Source organism: Scatophagus argus, chromosome 21 (genome assembly GCF_020382885.2).
Source record: "Scatophagus argus isolate fScaArg1 chromosome 21, fScaArg1.pri, whole genome shotgun sequence".
Lineage (NCBI taxonomy): Eukaryota > Metazoa > Chordata > Actinopteri > Scatophagidae > Scatophagus > Scatophagus argus.
Genome location: NC_058513.1, coordinates 1346475 through 1367509, shown reverse-complemented (window position 1 = coordinate 1367509; position 21035 = coordinate 1346475). Strand labels below are relative to the sequence as shown.

Below are 21035 nucleotides of genomic sequence, written 5' to 3'. Positions count from 1 at the left end.
ACACACAGCATAAACATATATAGGCACTTGTGATGGACCAATCACAGTTATACCTGCAGGCACTGTGTTTAATTTGTGATCAGGCAGGCATCGTGATTCATGACGTGTGTGATATGATACATCGTTGATGGTGAAAATACAAATGATATGATCTGCTCCCCATTAAGAGAGACTGTGCATATTCATGCATGAGACACAGAGCCTAATTTTATTATTTTATTACATCTCCTGAGGCACAGACTGGTTTTAGTCAGGATCTAATGTGACCTGATGTTCTATTTTCTTTTTCTTCAAAAGGTCACAACAAGCCATGTTCATACAGTGAAGTAGCCGTCCTGATAAATACTGAGCTCATTCAGAGATGTCTAAAAAATAAACAGCTAAAAGTTTAATACTTTGCTCTGTCCTATGAAGTTTATGACTTTTAGTGTTGCTGCTTAAATGTCCTGGGATATTTGCTGCAGTAATGTTACTCCACTCACGGAAAGGTTTGAAATACTGAAAGCTGCTTGACTATTCACAAGAGTTAATTGTTTAAGAAAGCAGATTAATACAATACAAAATTAAAAAAAAAAATTCACTTCGACAGTGCTGCCCAACATTCTTTAAAAGGAAACATAACCCACACGGACCACTAGAGGTGCAGTTTGCAGTTTTTTCGGTCATGCTGATTTAATTTGCATTTAATGGTAACTGTAATATAAAAACTAAATTATGCTCAATATCAGTTGCATTTAATGTGCCCTATACACTGTAAATTGAAACGCTCCTCACACATGTAGACCTGCATGCACATGTTGATGAAACATGATTCTATAACAGGTTTGCTGAACTTAAAAGATGTGTACTCTCAGGAATACTGTACCTCTCCACATAAATGCTTTTGTTGGTTCCCAGAAAGTAGAGGCTGTTGAGGATTCTGTAGCAGGACACCTGGACATCATCCACTGGAAAAAGAGGCAAACATTTTTACGATTGACATTTTAGGGAATTATTTAGGGAACATATTTTTTCGATCAGAATGAAACTGGAATCTATTTCTTGGTGGAAGCCTGATGTTATGTTTCAGGAATAAAACATTTACTGTGATCATTTCACCTTCAATGCCTCAATCATACACATGATGAACAACAAAAGTCAGTACGCACACATGAGGTCTTCTCCAAACATGTTCTGTCCAATGTGTTCAAACAGGGAGGACAGGACGGGCAGCAGGGCAAAGGTAGTGTAGTTGATGATCTGAGTGACTCCCCTGGGCTGCTCCCTGCTGTGAGTGAACTGACCGAGCTTCAGGTTCTCCTGCGTCTTCTCCAGATCTTCTGCTGCACTGTCAAAGTAGGACCTCAGTGCTGCCTTCACTGACTCCAGACCAGTCTTCATCACTGTCCTGACATATGGGGAGAGTTAGGTTTTACATCATTATATTTAAAAGAGAGACTGTTTCCAACTAGATGACATTGAAGCCGTGCAAGAAACATAGCTTCTGCCACTAGGGGTCTCTCAACAATAGACTTGGTAGTTGTTGTCTTGTTACCACCATCAACAATGAAAATTCATCTGATGTGACATGTACAGGCAAGGTAATATTTTAAAGTTTTATCCATGTCCTGTTTAGTTACACAGTTTAGTTTACAGACTGTGTTTTAGACCTATAAGTTATAGGCTGGTGAAAAAATGAAATTAACTCAACTAAATTACTGAACTGTACAGTACAGTTTAAATAAACATTCAAGAAATGACAAAAAGCAAAAGCTGGACTACAACGGCATACAACTGCCTAACAAAAGCGAGGGTTATAGTTTGTAGCAACTAAACAATGTTTTGTTGAACAACTAACAATAAAAAAAGCATTGCAGTTGTGAGTCAGAAAGCTCAGTGTTGAATTGGGGAGACAAGTCTACAGACAAGAACATCATTACTGTACTTTCTGGGATCAGTTCTGTGTGCTATGTCTATGTCCTATCCTCTATGCCCCGCATTACAATTACAAACTACTGCCTGGCACAAAGTCATGTACATTGTGGGAGAAAGTGCAGGTTGCTTATTCACTCAGTGTTGGCTAATAGGCAAGCTAGTCACTAGCTTGTAAACACTGCCAGACCTACAGCGATGTGCAAAAAGTGGTGAGGTCAGTGTCATATGATTTGTACACATACAGTGGGTTATCTCTGTAAGAGCACAGTCAGCATTCATTATGGGACATAAAGCATGTTATGTGTCCTTCAACTTTTGTTTATATCATTCTTGGTGTAATGACAAGCGTCAAGTGACAGTTTTATATCTTTGTTTACCTGGCGTCCAGGCTTTGTCCTAGTATCTGCAGACAGTTGACTATGGATGTGGCATTGTTACCTGGAAAGTGTAACAGGATTAAGTAACAGAAAATACTCTGTCTATAACAATGGTGCATATCTGTCAGGAATGTGTACTGCCAAACAACATAGTTCACTGAAACGACTAAACACTAGGCCTCTCCAAATCAACAGGAGCTGGGAATAACAAATCTGAAGAGTCATTCATGTATGAGTTAAATAACATAATAAAGCATCATATCCAAAGAAAAAAGATGTTCCTTCAAAAATTAAAGCTTTCATGTTCATAAGTAGTGATAATACAAGCTTATTAATTCAAAGCCTTTTATGCTGTCAACAGTACTGGGACACAACAATCATGACAGTGTAATAAATGTAAATAATAAATCTCTTTTTTTTCTTCTTTTTTTTTTTTTTACCCAAATGTGTCTGTATGTGTCCAGTTGTATCAGGTTTTAGTCTGCAGAGGTGGAACATGTTTTTACTTTGAGGGTGGAATGCTCGCAGCACTTGGAGTTCGTATAACAAGTTGCAATAAACACCACACAACACACACAGCTGCTGGGCAGAGGATAAGTATAACACACACCCACAATATCATGCCTGCATGCACACACACCCATGCACATACACTATTTGAGGATGTTCTCAAGCTTTTTCCATGTCCCTGTCCTCCACAAACACATAGTTGTCAACAACAAATTAGAGGCTCCTGCATACGCTAAGCATAGATTTTCTTCAATATTGTTCGCAGAAAAATTTATTGGTTCAAGAACACATGTCACTAGTTAATACCCTAGGGTCTAATTTTAACCTTTTAAAAGGCAAGCCATGGAGTTTTTTCCTTCCACCACTAACAGCGCTATGGAGCAACGTCTGTGCATGTGGGTCCCCGGCTGTTTTGTTAAAATGTGACACACAGTACTGCCAATGTGGATGTAACACATCCAGCAATACAGCAATGTCCCAAAGGAAATAAGACTGCTAGCAGATTAACACAGACGTAAATAATGCAGATTACAAACGTTCAAGAAAAATTTAACCAAAGATTTAATGTTTGCTAGTCTTCAAGGACACATACTTTGCTTACAATACAAATCCACAGGACACCTTTAAAGGAGCAACTTGTAAAATATGGCCAGAATCTGAAGGGAGCCCAAAAAAAATGTGGAGGGCAGCATATCAACAAGGTAACTGCCAACTGCTGCTTATGACACGCTTTGTTGTCGTTACGTCTCAATGTAGCTATAGCTATTGTTATCTCAGTTAGTCATGGAGCTAGTGCCTCTATAGCTGAGTGAAGATTGTCTGGACTGCCATTTCGGATTACAGGAGGAGTCACCAGGGGAAACATGCCTCAGTTCAATGGGGCAGGTGGGGACAGGAAAGAAGCTGGGGATCAGAAGCAGGCACAAATGATGCACTGCACTGTTGACAATATAATTTTTTGAATATTGTAAACAATAATTCTGACTATATCTTACAAATGTTACTTTTTTACAACAGAAACCAGTTCATATCATTCAGAGGACATGAACACCAGGCTGAACATACTCTCCTGGAAATATATGTAACATGTATAAAAAAATATATTCATATTATTGAAGTAATCTGTAACATCATGTGGTTAAAAACATAACAGGAACAAGCACTGCTGGTTATGTTTGGCTTTTATTATTTACACTTCTTTTATGTGATGCACTATACAGACAATAGTATTGAGGCACCTGATCATTACACCAGCAAGGACTTCAGTGACATCAGAGACATCTTTGCAGCTATAACATCTTCTGTGAAGGTTTTCCACAAGATTTTGGAGTGTCTCTGTGGGAATTTTTGTCCATTCATGCAGTAGAGCATTTGTGAGGTCAGGCACTGATGTTGGACCAAAAGGTCTGGCTCACAATCCCAATCCCTGTTCATCCCAAAGGTGTTTGATGGGGTTGAGGTCAGGGTTCTGTGTGGGCCAGTCAAGTTCTTCCACACCAAACTCATCCAACCATGTCTTTATGGACCTTGCTTGGTGGACTGAGGCATGCTGGAATAGAGAAGGGCCTTCCCCAAACTGTTGCCACAAGATTGAAAGCATAGCATTGTCCAAAATGACTTGGCACATTGAAGCATTAAGATTTCCCTTCACGGGAAGTAAAGGTCTAGCCTCATCCACGAAAAAGAGCCCCATAAAAAGGTGCATCTGGATACTTTTGTCTGCATAGTATATAAAACCAGGAAATGGTTTATTTATATTGAAATTCAATACGTTTTTTGGTACAAGATGCGTCTTTATAATCAAGTATGAAAAGCTGCCCTGTTTCAAAAACTGGCATAAAATGTCTGGTCAGTTTTGTTTCCTAAATACAGATTTTGAACTCCCTGCTACCGGAACTTGAGTATGGTATCAGCAATAGTAGTGACAGCTTTTAAACAATGCCTATGCAACGCAAATATGCAGAAAATATGAAATGATGGAGCGATATTTCACACATTTACAAGGTGACAATGAGATTTACCAGAATGCACCAATAAAAAAATGACTGGTCTACAGTGGATTATGGCACACTATACACTGCAAAGGAAACACTTGGGTGAGTATGTGTGAATGAGAAGCAAATTATAAAACAGATGTGCTGTATAGAAGTGCTGTATGAATTCTACCATTTATGTTCCAAAATACTTGAAATTATAACTAAGTCCAGTTGTTCTGATAGAAATAGCAAGGTTTGTCGATACGATCAAGACTATCATGTGTAAGGCCACATTCACACTGCAAACCTTAGTGCTAAATTTGTATTTACATGTATTGCACAATTCAATTTTTTTGTTCGGAAGTTCAAGTTATCTTTTAAATTTTAATTCAGATCACAATAAAAGTTTTCTTGAGACACTATCCAGATAGAGAAGATTTAGACCACACGCTACAAAATAGTTTTAATACAGAGAGACCAAACATTTCCCTTTGGCAACAGTGGTGGTGAAAAACTGCTTTTTAATGTGGCCAATATCAGATTCAAATGTGAACTGGTTGCTTGAGCTATGTATTCCCAAGATTCTGGGAATATGATATGTATCACAATTCAATAATATGCAAATTACTGTGATAGTGTTTTGGAGAAATACACTATCATAAAATATAATATTGAAATACTCAAGTGTATCAATATTTTTTTACACCCCTACTGGCCAAAGTCCTAAACTGACCCATATGTGCAAAAGAACAATAACAAAGAGGTCACCGTATTCTGTTATATGAAAGTGTTAAATAACAGACTTTCTTATTTATCTTAAATGGCAGTACTCCTGGTTATGCATAGCATAAAACCATTCATACTGCACTCACACCCAGTCAGAACAACAGCAGAGAAAGAGCAGAAGTGTAAGCATTAGGCAGGAACTTCCTTACCAAATAAGGATATCCTATTTCTGACAAGAACTCCCAGTTTGCAGAAAAGACTGAAAAGAGTCGATGAAAGGAGTGAGGAGGAGGTAGAGAGGAAGGTAGAGAAAATGATAAAAGAGAGGTGTAAGATAATCAAATGAGAAAGACAAAGGGAAGGCAGGAGAGATACAAAGGAACACAGTGTGATGTCAAGCTGTTGGACTTCAAACAGCTCAATGGCTATCACACACATGTATTCAATCAAAATTGCCAATATACAATCAAGGTTTAATTCAACATTTATATAACAGCAAATGAGAGCACATGTTTGTCCTGCAATACTGGCTTTCTTGTATTATTTTGCCTTAATTACCTGGTCACCATCTCCTTCTCCTTGTTGGAGGCGTGGCCACCACTGCTGATTGGATGGATGGCTGTGGATAGGAAGTACAGCCTGTGGTTTTTAAAGTACTGATCCACCAATGGCAAGACAACCTGAGGGTTCAATGACATTGAGTCAGTGTAATTAATGAGAATTAGTATCGTAATTGAGCATATGTCAAAAGGATTAGTAAATGATCCCACTCTCTTGTATTTATATTTTACATGCCAACCTTTTTTGATTAATATAAATAAAGAAAATTTATTTATAGGGCTGGGCATTATTATCGCATTAATGCATTGGTTGTTTGGCTCCGACAATTATTTTCTCACGCATAAAGCAGTTTTTTTTATTATAATAATTATTTTTGAAGTCCATTGCTCACTAGCTAACTAACCGCTGCTCACTTGCTCACTAAAAAACTGCGTTGATGCGCGATAGAGTGAGTGTCGGTGATAATAATTATTATATTATTATCGCGTTAACCTGCCCAGCCGTAATAGGTTGGCGCTTTAAAGTGCCCACCCTTATTTATTTATAAACCGCAGTATACTCTGTTTATCAGAAACATCCTGCTCACAGTCATACGGTTACATACATTCACAACTTGAAGTTGCCCTGTACAACCGTAGTCATCTGTAGGTCATTGAACAGCTCCATAAGAGGAGTTGAGGGTTAAAGATTTTGGTCAGCTGCATGCAGCTTTTTCACTTTCCCCACTGGTCACAAGCCCACTGTCTAACCTGTGGTGGCCCACAGTCTTTCACTAAGTAATTGCTGTCACTTTCTCCCTAAGCTTACAATCATTTAGAGGTCTCCAGCTGCATTCATACAACCAAGATTTTAAACAAATAGCAGGTTTCAAACACTACACACTGATACACCCAAATTGGACATTAAAGATTATACTGCATGCACAGTGTCTTATTATCAATTATCAATTCATAAGAAATCATTAGAATTAATGGTGTCTTTGGTAATCCCCGTGAGATGATTTGGAATTGCAGGAATTGCACTGAATTTCAGCAGTTGCTTCAGGACACGCAGACCCATATTTGATATGATGTTTAAATCTTTGTTTGGAAAAAGAAACAGGTAAAGGTCAAAGTAAACATACTCAAATAAAACAATTGACTGATAAATTAAGTAAAATGATAGGTTCTGACCTTTCCAAAAAACTTAATTTGCTGCTCATGAGGAATCTTCTCTCCTTTCTGTCTTGCTCCCACATCTAAACAACAGAGAACACAAAGACAATAAGGTCTGGACAGATTTACATGGTGACATTCATCGGCACACTACCTCAGGCCGGCTTGACTAGAATCAAGATATTCTTATTCCCTGAAACATGCAAGTTCAATTTGTAAAATGCATAACTGCAACTCCAAGTGCAAAATTTCTTTTCTAATGCCCTTTTTATGTTGGACTATTACCTGGAAACATCATGTTATTTAGGAATTTATACACGTCCCTTTGTTCATCCCTGTTTATTTAAGGCAGGTTCATATGAGGTCACAATTAATATATTTTGTAAAATTTTGTCCTTTGTGTATTTAACTTCTTAGAAGTGATGCTGCATTTGTGTAGCTTTGTGGACTGGTGTATATGTTTGCATGGAAAATATCGTGTTCAACACACCATTTGGTGCCTGTATGTTTTGCACAAAGTGTTTGCACCACATTTGAAAGGATGCTCCTTGGTTTAGGGAATCAGTGTCAAGTACAAACTGGGTGTTATGACCATTTGCATGGCCTTATCTAAAAATGTGCGTGTCGGAAAATTAAAACAGCATAAAATTTAGACTGACATAAATTGTGTGTATGGTAGCCACCAACACTGTACTGTGTACTGTATTTTGGTAATATAGCACCTTCTTGTCTGCACCAGCCTTATGAATCTATCTCATAGTTCAATTAAATACATGCACATTGTATTATTAATTTCAGTTCATTCTCACTGAAAAGCGTCTCACCGAACTCCATCATGTGTTTGTGCGCCTGGTCGACGTATGTGATGAGCTGCTGAAGGAAGGTGTAGGCAAATCGTTTCTCTATAGCTGGAGTGTCCAGCTCCTGTGACTTCACACCCCTGGAAACAACACCCACACTCAATAAAGCAATGATCTGATATTTTTTGAAATACAGTAATAGGTCCAGACTTTGTATGGTTTAGTTTAGCACAAACACTGCTAGTCTGGCTTTGTCAAATGTAAAAAAAAAAAAAAAAAAGTTTCTTATTTAACTGTTTTATTTTGTGAAAGGTATAATATTCAGCAATTTTCTGAAAAAAAAAAAACCCCACATGTATAAAATCATATAAAAAAATTTCTCTAAATTGTTACCGATGACCTACAAGTATGAGGAGGTATCTGTGCTGTGTCGAGACGTTTATGGACCTCATCCTTTGTGCAGTACTGTCTAACAATCAGTCAATAACAGCTTGAGGTCGGAACGCCATAAAAACACAGTGACATTACAGATGTCTCTGTTTCTCTGTGGTCTCTCTCTGCTGCTCTCAGACGGTCAAAAAGAACTGCAGGTCTGTCAGAACCAGGGTGAAGACTGTCCTTCATCTGTATTCACAGCAAAATCAAAGGGGAGTGTTCAAAAGTTCTAGTTGCTACCTGCCATTGAAGGCATTTTTATCAGACAAGATAGGCTCGTAGTTTCCGCCTTCTTATACTTTTCTCTTGGCAAAACACAGCCTGGCCCTTGCACTGGAGATGGAATTAATGACCCTGGGTCAGACATTTTAGCATACAGGCATACTTCCTGAAATTTTAGATTGTTGCTTTAAATCTGAAACTAAATCAATAAGTCATACACACTGTTGTGCATACAATGTAGTATGTCAAAGATTTTGTCTCAGTGTCCCCCATCGCATGAAATTTGTTTCTAGATGTTTCATTACAGAAAGTTTATGAAACACATGACCAAAACAGTCATACATTCTGTCAATGTGTTCCTAGTGGATGGAACAATAGTGAAAATGAATAATTCCCCTTTTTGTTGGAGACCCGCTGGAACCCCTTCAAGGACACCTGCTGCCCCCAAATCCTACTTTGAAAATCTGTGTGTCAAGTATAAACCAGATTTCCTACCTGGACACGGTGTAACCATTGATCTGGAGGAACTTGAGGATGTCTTGTGCTTTTTCTCTGTCTTTGGATTTCTCTTTGGCTGTCAGTGTATCGTAGGGAACCAGCAGAGGATGATTTCCTCCACCTGGAGACAATCAGAACAACGCAGTGTGGAGAATGAAGACAACAGGCTGACACAAAGAGGATCCTCGTTTGTTTAAGCACTCGTTTCAATGTTCAGCAAAGCTAATGGAATTTTAAAAGCATGGATACTTACCTTAACTGTGTTAGTGGATGTGCCACAAGTCGAGAAGAAATGATTTCATTACTTACCTTAAAGGAGCAAAGTGTAAAATGTGTCATGAATTCAAATGTACATCTCACCAGAGTAACTGCCAACTGCTGCTCACTATGCACTTTACTGTAGTTATCTTTGGCCATTACTATAGGTACAATTTGCTCAGTCAGAGGTGGAGGCAGTGGCCCTATAGCGGACTGGGTTGAGCCTAAACTGCAATAGATTCACTGCAGGAGTCACCATGGGCAATGGGGCTCAGTTCGACTGGGTTCAGCTGCCATTAGACTAGAACCGGACATAGCCTCTGAGACTTGTGGAGGCCAGTTTGGCAATAGGGGAGGTGAAGCGGCAGAGGAGTGAGAGAGAGTCAGGCATCAGCAATGAATGAAAAAAAGCATGTAGAGCCTCTAGAGGTACAAAGTGGTATTACAAGACATAATGTCAACACTGTTGTCTGTTGATATTTCATTTTTTGAATGTTTTAAACTTAAGTTCTGGAGTTTTTGATTTTTGAGAAAAAAAAATCCAAACTTTGAATACAACTCTAATACTGCTGTGTCACTCACTTACTGAAACCTTGATCCATGTCTTAGTTTCCTCAAATAACGGCAACAATATAAAGTTGGTGATGATGACAGAACAGGAAAAAGGTTTAGAAAACACCTTGTGGACATGTTGGGTCATATCTACCTTTGGCTTCCAGATCCATTTTCTTTTTCCTGGCCCAGATATTATGATAATTCTCTGCAAGCAGTTCAGCCATAGACTGGAAAAGAACAGTGTTAAATTTATTATGTGTTCATCATCAGCATCTCCTAGTTTTTAACTGATATCTTCCTTAGTGCTAAAACAGTTTAAGATCATGGATCATGGGGGGGGGTTTATTTGTTCTAACTGTTTTAACCCTTTGAGTATACAGTAACCTACCTGCATGTCTCTAGACAGCGTAACGTTGCTCATATCAATGGGTCTGGGGCTGAAAGCTGCCGCTCCCTCAAAAGAGAGCTAAGGAACAAAGTATATATTGATGATAAGAATGCTCTATATAATCAATTTTTAATTTCATTTGTGTGTGTGTGTGTGTGTGTGTTACCTGGCTGGCCTGTGATATCCTCCTGGACTTGTTGTGGAGGCTAGCAGGGTCACCCTCTCTGATCCTGTCAATGCTCCAGCCCCATGAGAGCATGGTCTTCAAAGACTCTCTGATTGGCCAGCAATACGCTTCTTTATCCTGCACAATTAAAACCAAACTTTAGACAAAAACTAAGTACCTCAAAAAAAAAATTCACTTACAAATGTGCCATAAACCATGCAAAACTGTCAAAATATAGATCTATATAAAGTAGGCAAAATCTCCACAGGGAGAAAACCTGATTTGATTATTTTACCCTAATGAGGGGTTTCTAGACACATGCCAAATTAGTGTTAAATGATCCGCCAGAATCAGGATTCCGCATGCTGACCCTGGCCCAAAGCTGGTACCCATAGAACCTATGCAAACTAGGCAGCCATAAATTGACCAGATCTGGCTCACATTTCGTGATACTGTGCAGGAACACAGCTGAATGCACCAACACTGAGCCACCGGCTCAAGTTAAAACTCAACATAAAGATTACCTTCTCAGAGAGGCTTTTGTATGGTTTCAATAAGGTGTGGCTCTTGGAAATTTCACACATCTGTTCTCCAAATGACCAGCCATTGGAAAACTGTAAAATATACACAAAAGATATTTTAAAAGACATATATTTTCTTGTAAAATATATTGCTAAGACATCATCAAAACAACTTTAATTTGACTTGTCGCATTCTTACCTTTTCTATACACCACTTCTCATGGTTGTGCTCTGCATATTTTGTTATGAAATAGTCCAGTTTCTCTGGGACAGTCACACTGATAAAAAAAAAGAAAACAACAAATTCAAATATGCGGGGTTACCAGCAGTCAAGGCTGATCTGGGCTGCTTTCAAATCCCAGCCAATAAGCCTGTGATTTTATATTTTTAAAAAAGAAATGATTTGATCTTTAACAAACTTCTTATATTTCCCATTTCAGACTAAAAATTCACTATAAGACAAAACTATTTCAGAACAATGCAGGAAGAAGATGGGACGAAACACACAAGAATGTGAATGCAGACATGTCAAGCATGTCTCGAAAAGCTAATTTCAGAAGCTAAACGTTCTCTGGAGCTTTTCCCCTGTCCTGTCAAATTTATAAAAGCAGCTTTTAGTTTTGCTGCGTAAATGCCCCATTGGATATGCTACAATGAAATTACTGTAGCATGCATGCAAATGTTAAAATGACTGAAAGCAGCCTCATTAAAATAAATTATTAAAGAAGTTGCTCAAATGATCAAGTCAGCTATAAACTCTCAGCTGTTTGAAAAAGCAGGATTAAATGGAGTGGGTCACCTCATCAGTTTGTCTGAGGAACATGTCTGTACGACATGAGTCTTAAAATTTAAATTCACTACTAAACAACTTCACTACTTCTCTTTCTTCTGCTCCACTCACATCCACCGTCATGGCCTGCCATTCCTTCTCTCTCATTTGCTTAACCAGACATTCGTTATTAACTTCTGCTTTTGCCATTCCATCAATACTTGAAATGCAACTGAAGTGGAACTCGCTATCGTAAGCTCATTCATATTTTATAATGTTAGAAATGATATACTATTTGGAACTGTAGAATCTTTACTACATAGACAACAAACTGTCTCTTCCAGTTGCATTGGTGTAAACTGGCAGGTTTCCAGAATGCTGTACTACAGTGCATTGCAACTAGATCTGAGTTTAAATGTGTCTAGTTGTGAATCTCCAGTCTGAACTGTGCTTAAGAAATTCTTCACACAAATCTGAATTAGGATCTGCACCAAAAATAACTTCAATTAACAAACATTACCAAAAAAAACAAAACAAAACACTGCATTGTAATAAATACATATTTTTATTTCTTCTTTCTTTTTAAGAAAGACAGATGATGCATACTTGGCAGTGTCTGCAGGCCTTGGAGTGAAGTTTCCCTCTGAGTCCATGGACGACTGTTTCTCCATCATGGCCATGTAGTTGGACTCCATGTAGTCTGGAGGAAGAGCTCCGGCCACAGCACTGAGACACGGTAAGGCCAGCTTAAACAGCTCCTGGTCATACCGCTACGCCATAAAAACATACACAGCACACTGCTTTATAAGCCATTAGAGAGCACTGTTATAATTCCACCGCAGGTTTAAGCCTCTCTGGCTCTGCTGTCACCCTGAAAGCTGGATCGACAAGTAATGATGAGGTTAATGATGACCTAATGATAAATATGATGCAGCATTTTAGTTGAAAGGACACAAATGAAGGCAAGTAATCATAAGCTAATGATAAAGCAAGGAGGGATTACTTAGTAACAACTCGGTATAAGGTTTTACTAATTGAGGTGCACCAACATCATTAACTAATGTTTAAGTAATTAGTTGAGTCACAGCTATTCATGAACTAATCATTACCTAATGATTCATTAATACAGGACCTCCTAGAATGGTCTCTAGTAAATTATCATTATCTACTATATAGTCCTCTATTAGGAATTATTAGATAAGTCTCCCATGAATTATCAAGTTGTTTCTGATTTTTTTTCCTCAAAATAACTGTCAATTATTAACTACTTGAAAATTTGAAAAGGAGTTACTCATTAACTGTTGGTTAAACTCAAAGTTAGTTTCTTGTTTGTTCTCCCAAGTGTATAATGTCTTCTGGAATTCTCTGGAGGAGCCTCATAAAGTGTGACGTAATAGTGACGTGAACCCGGGCCTGGACAATATAAATTTATGACAATAAGCCTAATTTACAAACTGGAGGGGTGGGCTTTGAAAGATGTGACCATTCACCGAGTTAGGAAGGTCAATGAATCGCTATCGGTTGCATGATGGGAAATGTGAGATCCAGGGGTTTTAGGAGCTTGGTCCTCAGTGGGGACTAAAAGGTATTACATCTCAGCCTCCATAGATCCACTTTTGATAATCCTTTAATAAATCTATCTCTTGTCAGTACCTCAACTTTAAGGAAGTTCAGCACAAAATTATGAATGCCCATTATAGTTTTGCTTATTTTATTCATCACCTAATTCATTTAATTTTCCTTTAATGTTCTACAAAAAAAAAAAAAAAAAAAGGAACAAAATGAACCTCACCTTGTGTGACAGAGCATCAAATATTCCCCAAAACAGTTTCCTGGAGAGATGAAGCTCTTCATCTGATGCGGCTCCAAAGTTGCCCCAGCCACCAGCCAGGCAGTAATATTTCCAACATCGCTCATAGTGATTGGTCAAAAGCTGGGAAAAAATCAAGAAGACATCCATGAGCCACCTGCAGGCTATTAAGAACCACTTTTCTACTTCTACTAAATCTAAAATTAGAGATGCTAATGCAAAGGAAGCATACCTTCAGAGGCATCTTGGTATGTTCATTTAGAAGAGGAACATCAAACACCAGCCTCCTCAGCAGGTGCTGCATCATGGAAGGCCTCAGCTTACTGCACATAATTAAGATCACACACATTAGTGGGTTACTTCCACTGTCACACAGTAGTAGTATAAAAAACACAGATCAGATCAGATCAAAACAGGTGTCACCTGTAGAGGTGTCTGCCTTCTCTTTAATATAATGGGACTAGATGGCACTTTGTTTGCTGTGCTCAAAGCACCAAACAGATATTTGCAAAACTCAACAGCAACGTCCCTTTTCAGACACCGTGACCTATTACGATGTAGTACGGTAAAAAAAAAAGAAAGTACTGGGGGGAACTTTGATTATACTTTGTTAACCAGTTCATATACAAACCAACACCTCTTGTCAGAATTTTAAGTGTTTCCTGACAACCCCTCCCCCATATAAATATGTGTTTTGCTATTCTTTGTTTTAATTCCTGTCTCACCCACAAACAGCCAGCAGACACTCCTCTATGGCATCCCGCTGGGCCTTGGTGAGGCAGCAGCCTTTGGACAGGCGGTAAACCGTGTGGAGCAGGGAGTCGATCAGTGAGGCGAATGGCTCTGTTCCGGCAAACAGCGGAGCACATTTAGTTAGGAGAGGCAACACAGCTGTACACAGATACCTGTTGAGGGCGAGAGCCATGTCTGTGGCACTGAGGGCAACCTGAAACACATACAGAGAAAGAAGAAGAAAGGAAAGATAGATGAAAATGTATATTAGAGTGTGTGATCAGGTCTGGTAAAGTACCACAATTGAAACAAACGAATGGGGTGTTGATAGACGCATCTGTAAATGATCGGTCATTTAGTTGTATCTGCTGCAGGACGGATCATTTAAAGCTGCATTAATTTTTTTTGGACACTTGGGGACGATGAAATGACCACTAACACAACATAATAATTCATCAATATAATCATCTCAGAAATGTGTTACGCAAATACTGTACAACGATCAACCACAATATTAAAACCACTGACAGGCAAAGTGAATAAAATGAATCATATGTATACAATGCAACGTTCTATGGGGAAACCTTGGGCTCTGGTAACCATATGGATGTTCTTTAGACACATAGCTCCCACCTGAACATTGCAGACAAAATATCCCCCTGCCCATGGCACTGTCTCCAACCTGGAGGTCCCACCTGACCTGTCAGAGGAAGGAACACGGGACCTCCAGGCGTATCTTGTGGCAACCAGCATCAAAATGTTGAATCCTTTGGGTTTAGTGCGTTGAGAGTTAGGGGGTGGATTCAGCTTATTCCAATGAATCCCACAGATTCTCCATCAGGTTGGGATCTGGGAAGTCTGTAGGATCTTCTTGTGGTTCTTGAGACATTCCTGAGGTGGTTTTGAAATGTGTTAGGGTACATTTTCCAGCTGGGGGGGAAGCTGCTGCTGATGGGAAGAGTTGTTGCTATGGGAGGGTATATTTGATCTGCAATGTTTAAGTGGGTGATGTGTGTCAAAGAACGGTCACATGATTGCAAGAAGGTTTCCCCGCAGGACACTGCATGATTAATGATATTCACTTCACCAGTAAATGGTTTTAATGTTGTGGCTGATTGGTGTATTTTAGCAGGCAAACTGAGCAACATTAGCATTCATATGAACTAGCCTTCCTTGAAAACCAATGAAGTTAAATACTTTAGGCTCCGGTTTGGCAGCTATCTTTAGCTGCTAAATGCCGCACTATGTCAGCTAGCTAGCCTGTAATGCTGTCTCTGCTGTTTGATGCTGAGCAAGCAGTTTACAGTGGGTTTCTCAGAGCTTTTGCTCTAGGAACACCTGCCAGCTCCTTCTACTGCTGAGGTAGATGAGTATGAGACTGAACAAAAATAGTCAAGTTGTAGACTAAAATCAAAACAATTTACAAATATAGCCTGAAAATCCCAGGCTAGGGAGACCTACAGTTGGCGATAACTGGTTTAAGCATTATTTGCAACACCATTACATCACACAGAGTCATTTGAATGATTATTAACATAGAAATATTAATTGATGTAGCTTTAACACACATACATACGCAAACACTTACAGTGTCCAAAGAGGCGGCAGCTCTTAGGTCTGGTAAGAAGCCAACCTCCAGTAGATGCAACAGGAAATTTTGGTCTTCTATACCATAGACTCGGTCCAGAAACAGGACCATGGCTGCTTTATGGTCTGGACAGAAACCAGCTGACATGTCTGGCTCCACCACCAACCCATCTATGAATGCACCAGTAAACACATAAAAAGCACACACATAACAAACAAGATGAAGGTCAAGATTTAAGTATCAACCAAGTCATTGCCATCTATTAGCGTTTGCACATTTTTCATATTTGATCCCATACTGGACCTCTTGGAGTGGATGCAGGAGGGGTTGCTCACCTTTAGCCAGGCTGGGCATAGAGAATGGAATGCTGATGACTCCCACCAGGTCTTCAATAGGAATCAGAGACCTGAGAATGGCTCTGATACGGATTGCTTCACCTTTGCCAGCATGGATCAGCTGATAATATGGGTTCGGTTAGTATTAATATCTTTGTGAGTCTATATGGGTGTGTGTGTGTGTGTTGTCACTCACATGCATCTCTGGAGCACAGCGGCCTAAGAGGTCAATGAGAGCAGCGTAAAAGGTCATGATGGCATTTCCCATATGGATGGTATCATCCTCCTCTTCCTCTAGCATGTCACTGCTGCACACATACACAATAACATGTCACTGATGTGAAAGACCACTTCAGTTTTACATCAGACCTTTGCAGGTGTGACAACAGCCATGAACTGACCGAGAAGGACTGTAACATATATATTGTGAATTTCCTTTGGGGATGAATAAAGTATCTATTTATCTATTTATCTATGTATCTGTCTTTTTATATCAGTACACAGTAAAAGGCACCAATGGTACTGTCTAGTATGAGCTTTATAAAATGAAGAGACACTGGTATCACCAACACCATCACTATGAAGGGTCCTCTTACAAATGGAGGTACGAGGTAAGGAGGCAGGATGGTCGCCTTATTAACTGGTACTATATGTAGAGAAGATTACCATCCTAACTCTAGCAACTCTTTATAAAAGCAGTGATCTGTTGAACTGTAAATGAGTCTTCATGATATCTGGTAGAGTAAACGTAGATACAGATAAAATACAAGACAAGGTGTAATTCACATTATCCAATACTATAACAGGAATTAATGAGACATGACAATGATGTCTCACAGTGTCTTGCTGCTTTCCGACGAAGGAGAAGGACCATCTTCGGAGAGATCCTGAGAGATCTTAATAGCTTCCTCCATTGCTGCCAACAACCCATCACCACCTTCACCCCGAAGGGCAGGGCCAAAACATTCTGGTCGGCGAATCAGAAGCCTCACCACAACATTGGCATTCTCCTCTACACTTTCACCTGGCCACAGAAGAGTTGAGGTGTTCATAACAATGTACTGTATGTACATTTAATAACATAGTCGACTGTGAAAAAGGGGATTTGGAAATTGAAACGGTTTTAATGCTCACCGTTGCAGAAGACAGCAAAGCGCAGGAAGTCGAGATAGCGTTCACCCTCCACGGGGTTCCAGCCGATGTCAGGGTATCCTTTATGCACCAGCATCACACAGCTCTGCAGTCCACAGCCTGCCAGGTACTGCACCACCTGCAGAGGCAGACAAAACAACAAGGGAAATGTTTGTTAGAGCCATAGTCAACTGAACATTATATTTGCAATACTTAATGAGGTGATGTAAATCTTTTCTTTTGACTTTTGAATTAATGTCAACTTAACATTGGAAACAACTATTTTTAATGTGATTCATCAGATGATGATCAGTTGTGACAGAAAGGAGTGAACTGAGACTGCCTCTTGGTTCGATTCATAAATGTTTTGCTATTTTGTGTAAAGTGAGAATAAACCAGTCAGTGAAGGAAACAGAAGCCCTGGAGCCCTGTAAAGGTAGCACAGTTTAAAAGAAGTTCAAAGAGCAAACAAACACTGAATGTTCCCAACAGCTCCTATGTGACAATGAGCTTATTTTCTCTGCTTCATATTAGCTCTGACTGGTGTGTTATTGTCAAATAATAATAATAATAAATCTATATTGCAGATTGACTGGTCTATATCAGAAGCCAGCCAGTCACTAAACTGAGATGATTCTAATGTGCAGTCCACCCACACTAATATCATCATAGTAATATTAGAAACACCTTGCAGTATAATACAATACAGGTCAACAGCAGAACAAACTGCAACTTCCAAAATATTCATTATATGAATCAGCAGAGTCTAACCTTCATGAAGGTCTAAGTTATCGCAGGACTGACATATTACAGTGCATTCGTTTTACCATCCATTTTTGGTCTGTGTGGGGTGAAAGCTGGGGTGAATGCTCTACACCCCTTAGACCTCTGAAAGCCCTCAATGGCTGATATGTTTTGATATGCTTGTGTGTGTGTGTGTGTGTGTGTGTGTTCATCAGTCTCACCTTCTCCAGGTCTGGCTCTCTTAAAGCCAGGGCTAATTCATTATTATCCATGACTGATGCTGCAGCCACATCCAGAGGAGTAGAGCCTCGCATGGAAGGAGATGCTGATGACAGGACAGGTCAGAGTAGAAGAGAGTAGAGGATGGATGAAAGAGAAGAGGGATAAAAGTAAAAGGAGTCTATCATCAGTAAAGCAAAATCCTGTTCTCCTCCTTTACATTTATTTATTTAATGTACAGGGAATATGAGTATTGAGTATCTGGAAATAAATGACATCAGTTTCTCAAAATAATCTAATCTCAGTCAGTAGAGATGTAAAAAACAAAGCTGCAGATACAGTGTAACGCCATTTTTACATCAGAATTAGCCCACATATGCGGGTTTTTACAAAATCAGTAAATGTGCTAAGAATGGGCAACAGGCAGGACTCTTTCGCATTAACTTTCTGTTTTTATTCATTAGTTCGTTTATTTTCTGGTATATTCTGTTTGATGTCACAAACACAATGTAAAACAGAGGTTAAAACTTGTTTTTAAAAAAGTCTTAAAAGTACAATTTTCAGACTGTGCCCCAGTGCACCAAGCAAGGTCCATAAAGACATGGTTGGATGAGTTTGGTGTGGAAGAACTTGACTGGCCCACACAGAACCCTGACCTCAACCCCATCCAACACCTTTGGAGACTGCAAGCCAGACCTTTTCATCCAACATCACTGCCTGACCTCACAAATGCTCTACTGCATGAATGGACAAAAATTCCCACAGAGACACTCCAAAGTCTTGTGGAAAGCCTTCACAGGTGTTACAGCTGAATTTAGAATGCAATGTCATTAAAGTCCTTGCTGGTGTAACAGTCAGGTGCCCCAATGCTTTTGTCTATATAAAGATCACATAAACAAGGTATAAATAATAAAGGCCAAACATAACCAGCAGTGTTTGCTCTTGTTATGTTTTTAACCACATGATGTTACCAATAACTTCAATAATATGAATATATTTTCTATACATGTTATATATATTTCTAAAGGAGTAGGTTCAGGTCCCAGTTGGTGTAACGGTCAGGTGACCCAATACTTTTGTCTATATAGTGTAGCTAAAGAGTGAGACATCACATTACTTTCCCTTCTCTGTTGATATGCACATGTGCAGTACAGAACGGGTACTGACACAAAGGTACTTTTGTTTAAGGTACATGCCAAAGTCCTTAACATGCCAATGTTCTTAACATAACATCGTGCCAGAAAAGGCACGAAGGTCAGTGTGTTCACACCGGTGTCATGTTTCCATCACGACTGATCAGCTGGAGACAATAAACACCCATCACTACTGCCACTGACTACTGAATACTAGAGACATTTGACCTGTGTATGGATGCAGAGTGTACCCTTTCCTACTGAAAACAACAGACATTACAGACAGACATTAATGGGTGCTGGTGGGCTTTTTGTACAGTGTGACACACACTCACCAAGGCCAACACTGCTGTTCTCCAGCAGGTAACTGAGATGGTCAAACATGGCTTTCTGGTTCTGACGGCTGATTCGACAGAAGTAACATAGAAATCGACAACAGTTGGCCACCATTTTAGGAAAGGTGATTTCCTACAAAAACACAGACATCATGTACAGGGTAGTTGCACAAAAATCAAGGACTAATTGTCTTCTCATTATAAATATTATATCATCCATATTGTTTTCTTATCACTATTGAAATGTCTTTATGTGCTTACACATACATTTGATTCATTTAGAGTCCATCTCTGTTTAGACAAGGCTAATACTAAAAGACAGCTAAAGATAAAACTCCTTTCTTTCAACATCTTATTCCAGTTTCAATAATATAAGCCTATTTCTTCTGGCTCTGCAGCTTATGCACCCTCATACCTTGGAGTCTCCTCCACTGAGTACATTGACCATGACCTCCATGACAGTCTCATGCATTCCCAGAGCTCTCATCAGGTTAGGGTGCTGGTAGAACACCTTGTTGTTCATGATATCACTGTAGAGGAAGAGGGACGAGTTCAAAGCTTAATGTTTTTCATTAAGCTTTGAACTTTTCATGTTTTTCATCATTCATCATCAGAAACCTGTGATTGGTCTGCTTTGCCTCAAATTGAAATTAGACTAGAATTACATCTCATCAAAATTCTTGATTAGAAAGTTGGAAATAACTTTCTAATCAGGAATTTTTGGGCAATATAAATATTTGTCCAGTCGCCCTATGCACTAACAAATGCAAACTGACTGTTAACAAGACAGAGAAAAAAAAGAGGATCAGTGAAAATAAGAATTCATTCAGCATTCAGGTGCCTGACAGATGAGCGTTGTCTTACCCCAACCCTCTGATCATCAGCTTCTCCTCCTCTCTTCCCATACGGACACTCAGCAGAGATCTGATCTGACCCAGAGCAGCCAACAGGTTGATGGTGTCCTCGATTGACACAGAGTTTATAGTGTAGGTCTTAGGAAGAGCTCGCACCTGGACAGAAAGGGACAGGTTCCGTTCTGTTAAAATGTATCGCTAAAGTCTACACATCTCCTTCCCAATACTATAAAGCTGACCGAGCAGGTCCTTAGCACTTACCATATGTTAAGAGAAACAATGTAACAGGGAGAAAATCAGAGCAACAGAGGAGGATTCAGTAAT

At 39.3% G+C, this 21035-nt stretch overlaps 1 protein-coding gene across 10 annotated transcripts in view; it reads right to left on the bottom strand.

The window, feature by feature from the left end:
- The window catches only part of ryr2a (ryanodine receptor 2a (cardiac)), a 155302-nt gene that overhangs the window by 43877 nt on the left and 90390 nt on the right, over window positions 1-21035 (bottom strand). For 7 of the 10 annotated variants that reach the window (XM_046378163.1, XM_046378170.1, XM_046378167.1 and 4 more), the window contains exons 44-69: window positions 20722-20867; window positions 20273-20387; window positions 19858-19990; window positions 18392-18495; window positions 17430-17565; window positions 17133-17319; window positions 16492-16603; window positions 16296-16416; window positions 15961-16130; window positions 14366-14586; window positions 13873-13963; window positions 13623-13763; window positions 12437-12600; window positions 11261-11339; window positions 11065-11154; window positions 10541-10678; window positions 10375-10452; window positions 10138-10213; window positions 9171-9294; window positions 8043-8158; window positions 7237-7301; window positions 6062-6183; window positions 5713-5762; window positions 2292-2352; window positions 1149-1387; window positions 866-947 (exon numbers count right to left, since the gene is read on the bottom strand). In XM_046378163.1, coding sequence (XP_046234119.1) covers window positions 866-947; window positions 1149-1387; window positions 2292-2352; window positions 5713-5762; window positions 6062-6183; window positions 7237-7301; window positions 8043-8158; window positions 9171-9294; window positions 10138-10213; window positions 10375-10452; window positions 10541-10678; window positions 11065-11154; window positions 11261-11339; window positions 12437-12600; window positions 13623-13763; window positions 13873-13963; window positions 14366-14586; window positions 15961-16130; window positions 16296-16416; window positions 16492-16603; window positions 17133-17319; window positions 17430-17565; window positions 18392-18495; window positions 19858-19990; window positions 20273-20387; window positions 20722-20867 — 3161 coding nt within the window. The remainder of the gene's footprint in view (window positions 1-865; window positions 948-1148; window positions 1388-2291; window positions 2353-5712; window positions 5763-6061; window positions 6184-7236; window positions 7302-8042; window positions 8159-9170; window positions 9295-10137; window positions 10214-10374; window positions 10453-10540; window positions 10679-11064; window positions 11155-11260; window positions 11340-12436; window positions 12601-13622; window positions 13764-13872; window positions 13964-14365; window positions 14587-15960; window positions 16131-16295; window positions 16417-16491; window positions 16604-17132; window positions 17320-17429; window positions 17566-18391; window positions 18496-19857; window positions 19991-20272; window positions 20388-20721; window positions 20868-21035) is intronic. The other 3 variants (XM_046378164.1, XM_046378168.1, XM_046378171.1) reach the window with 1 other exon arrangement.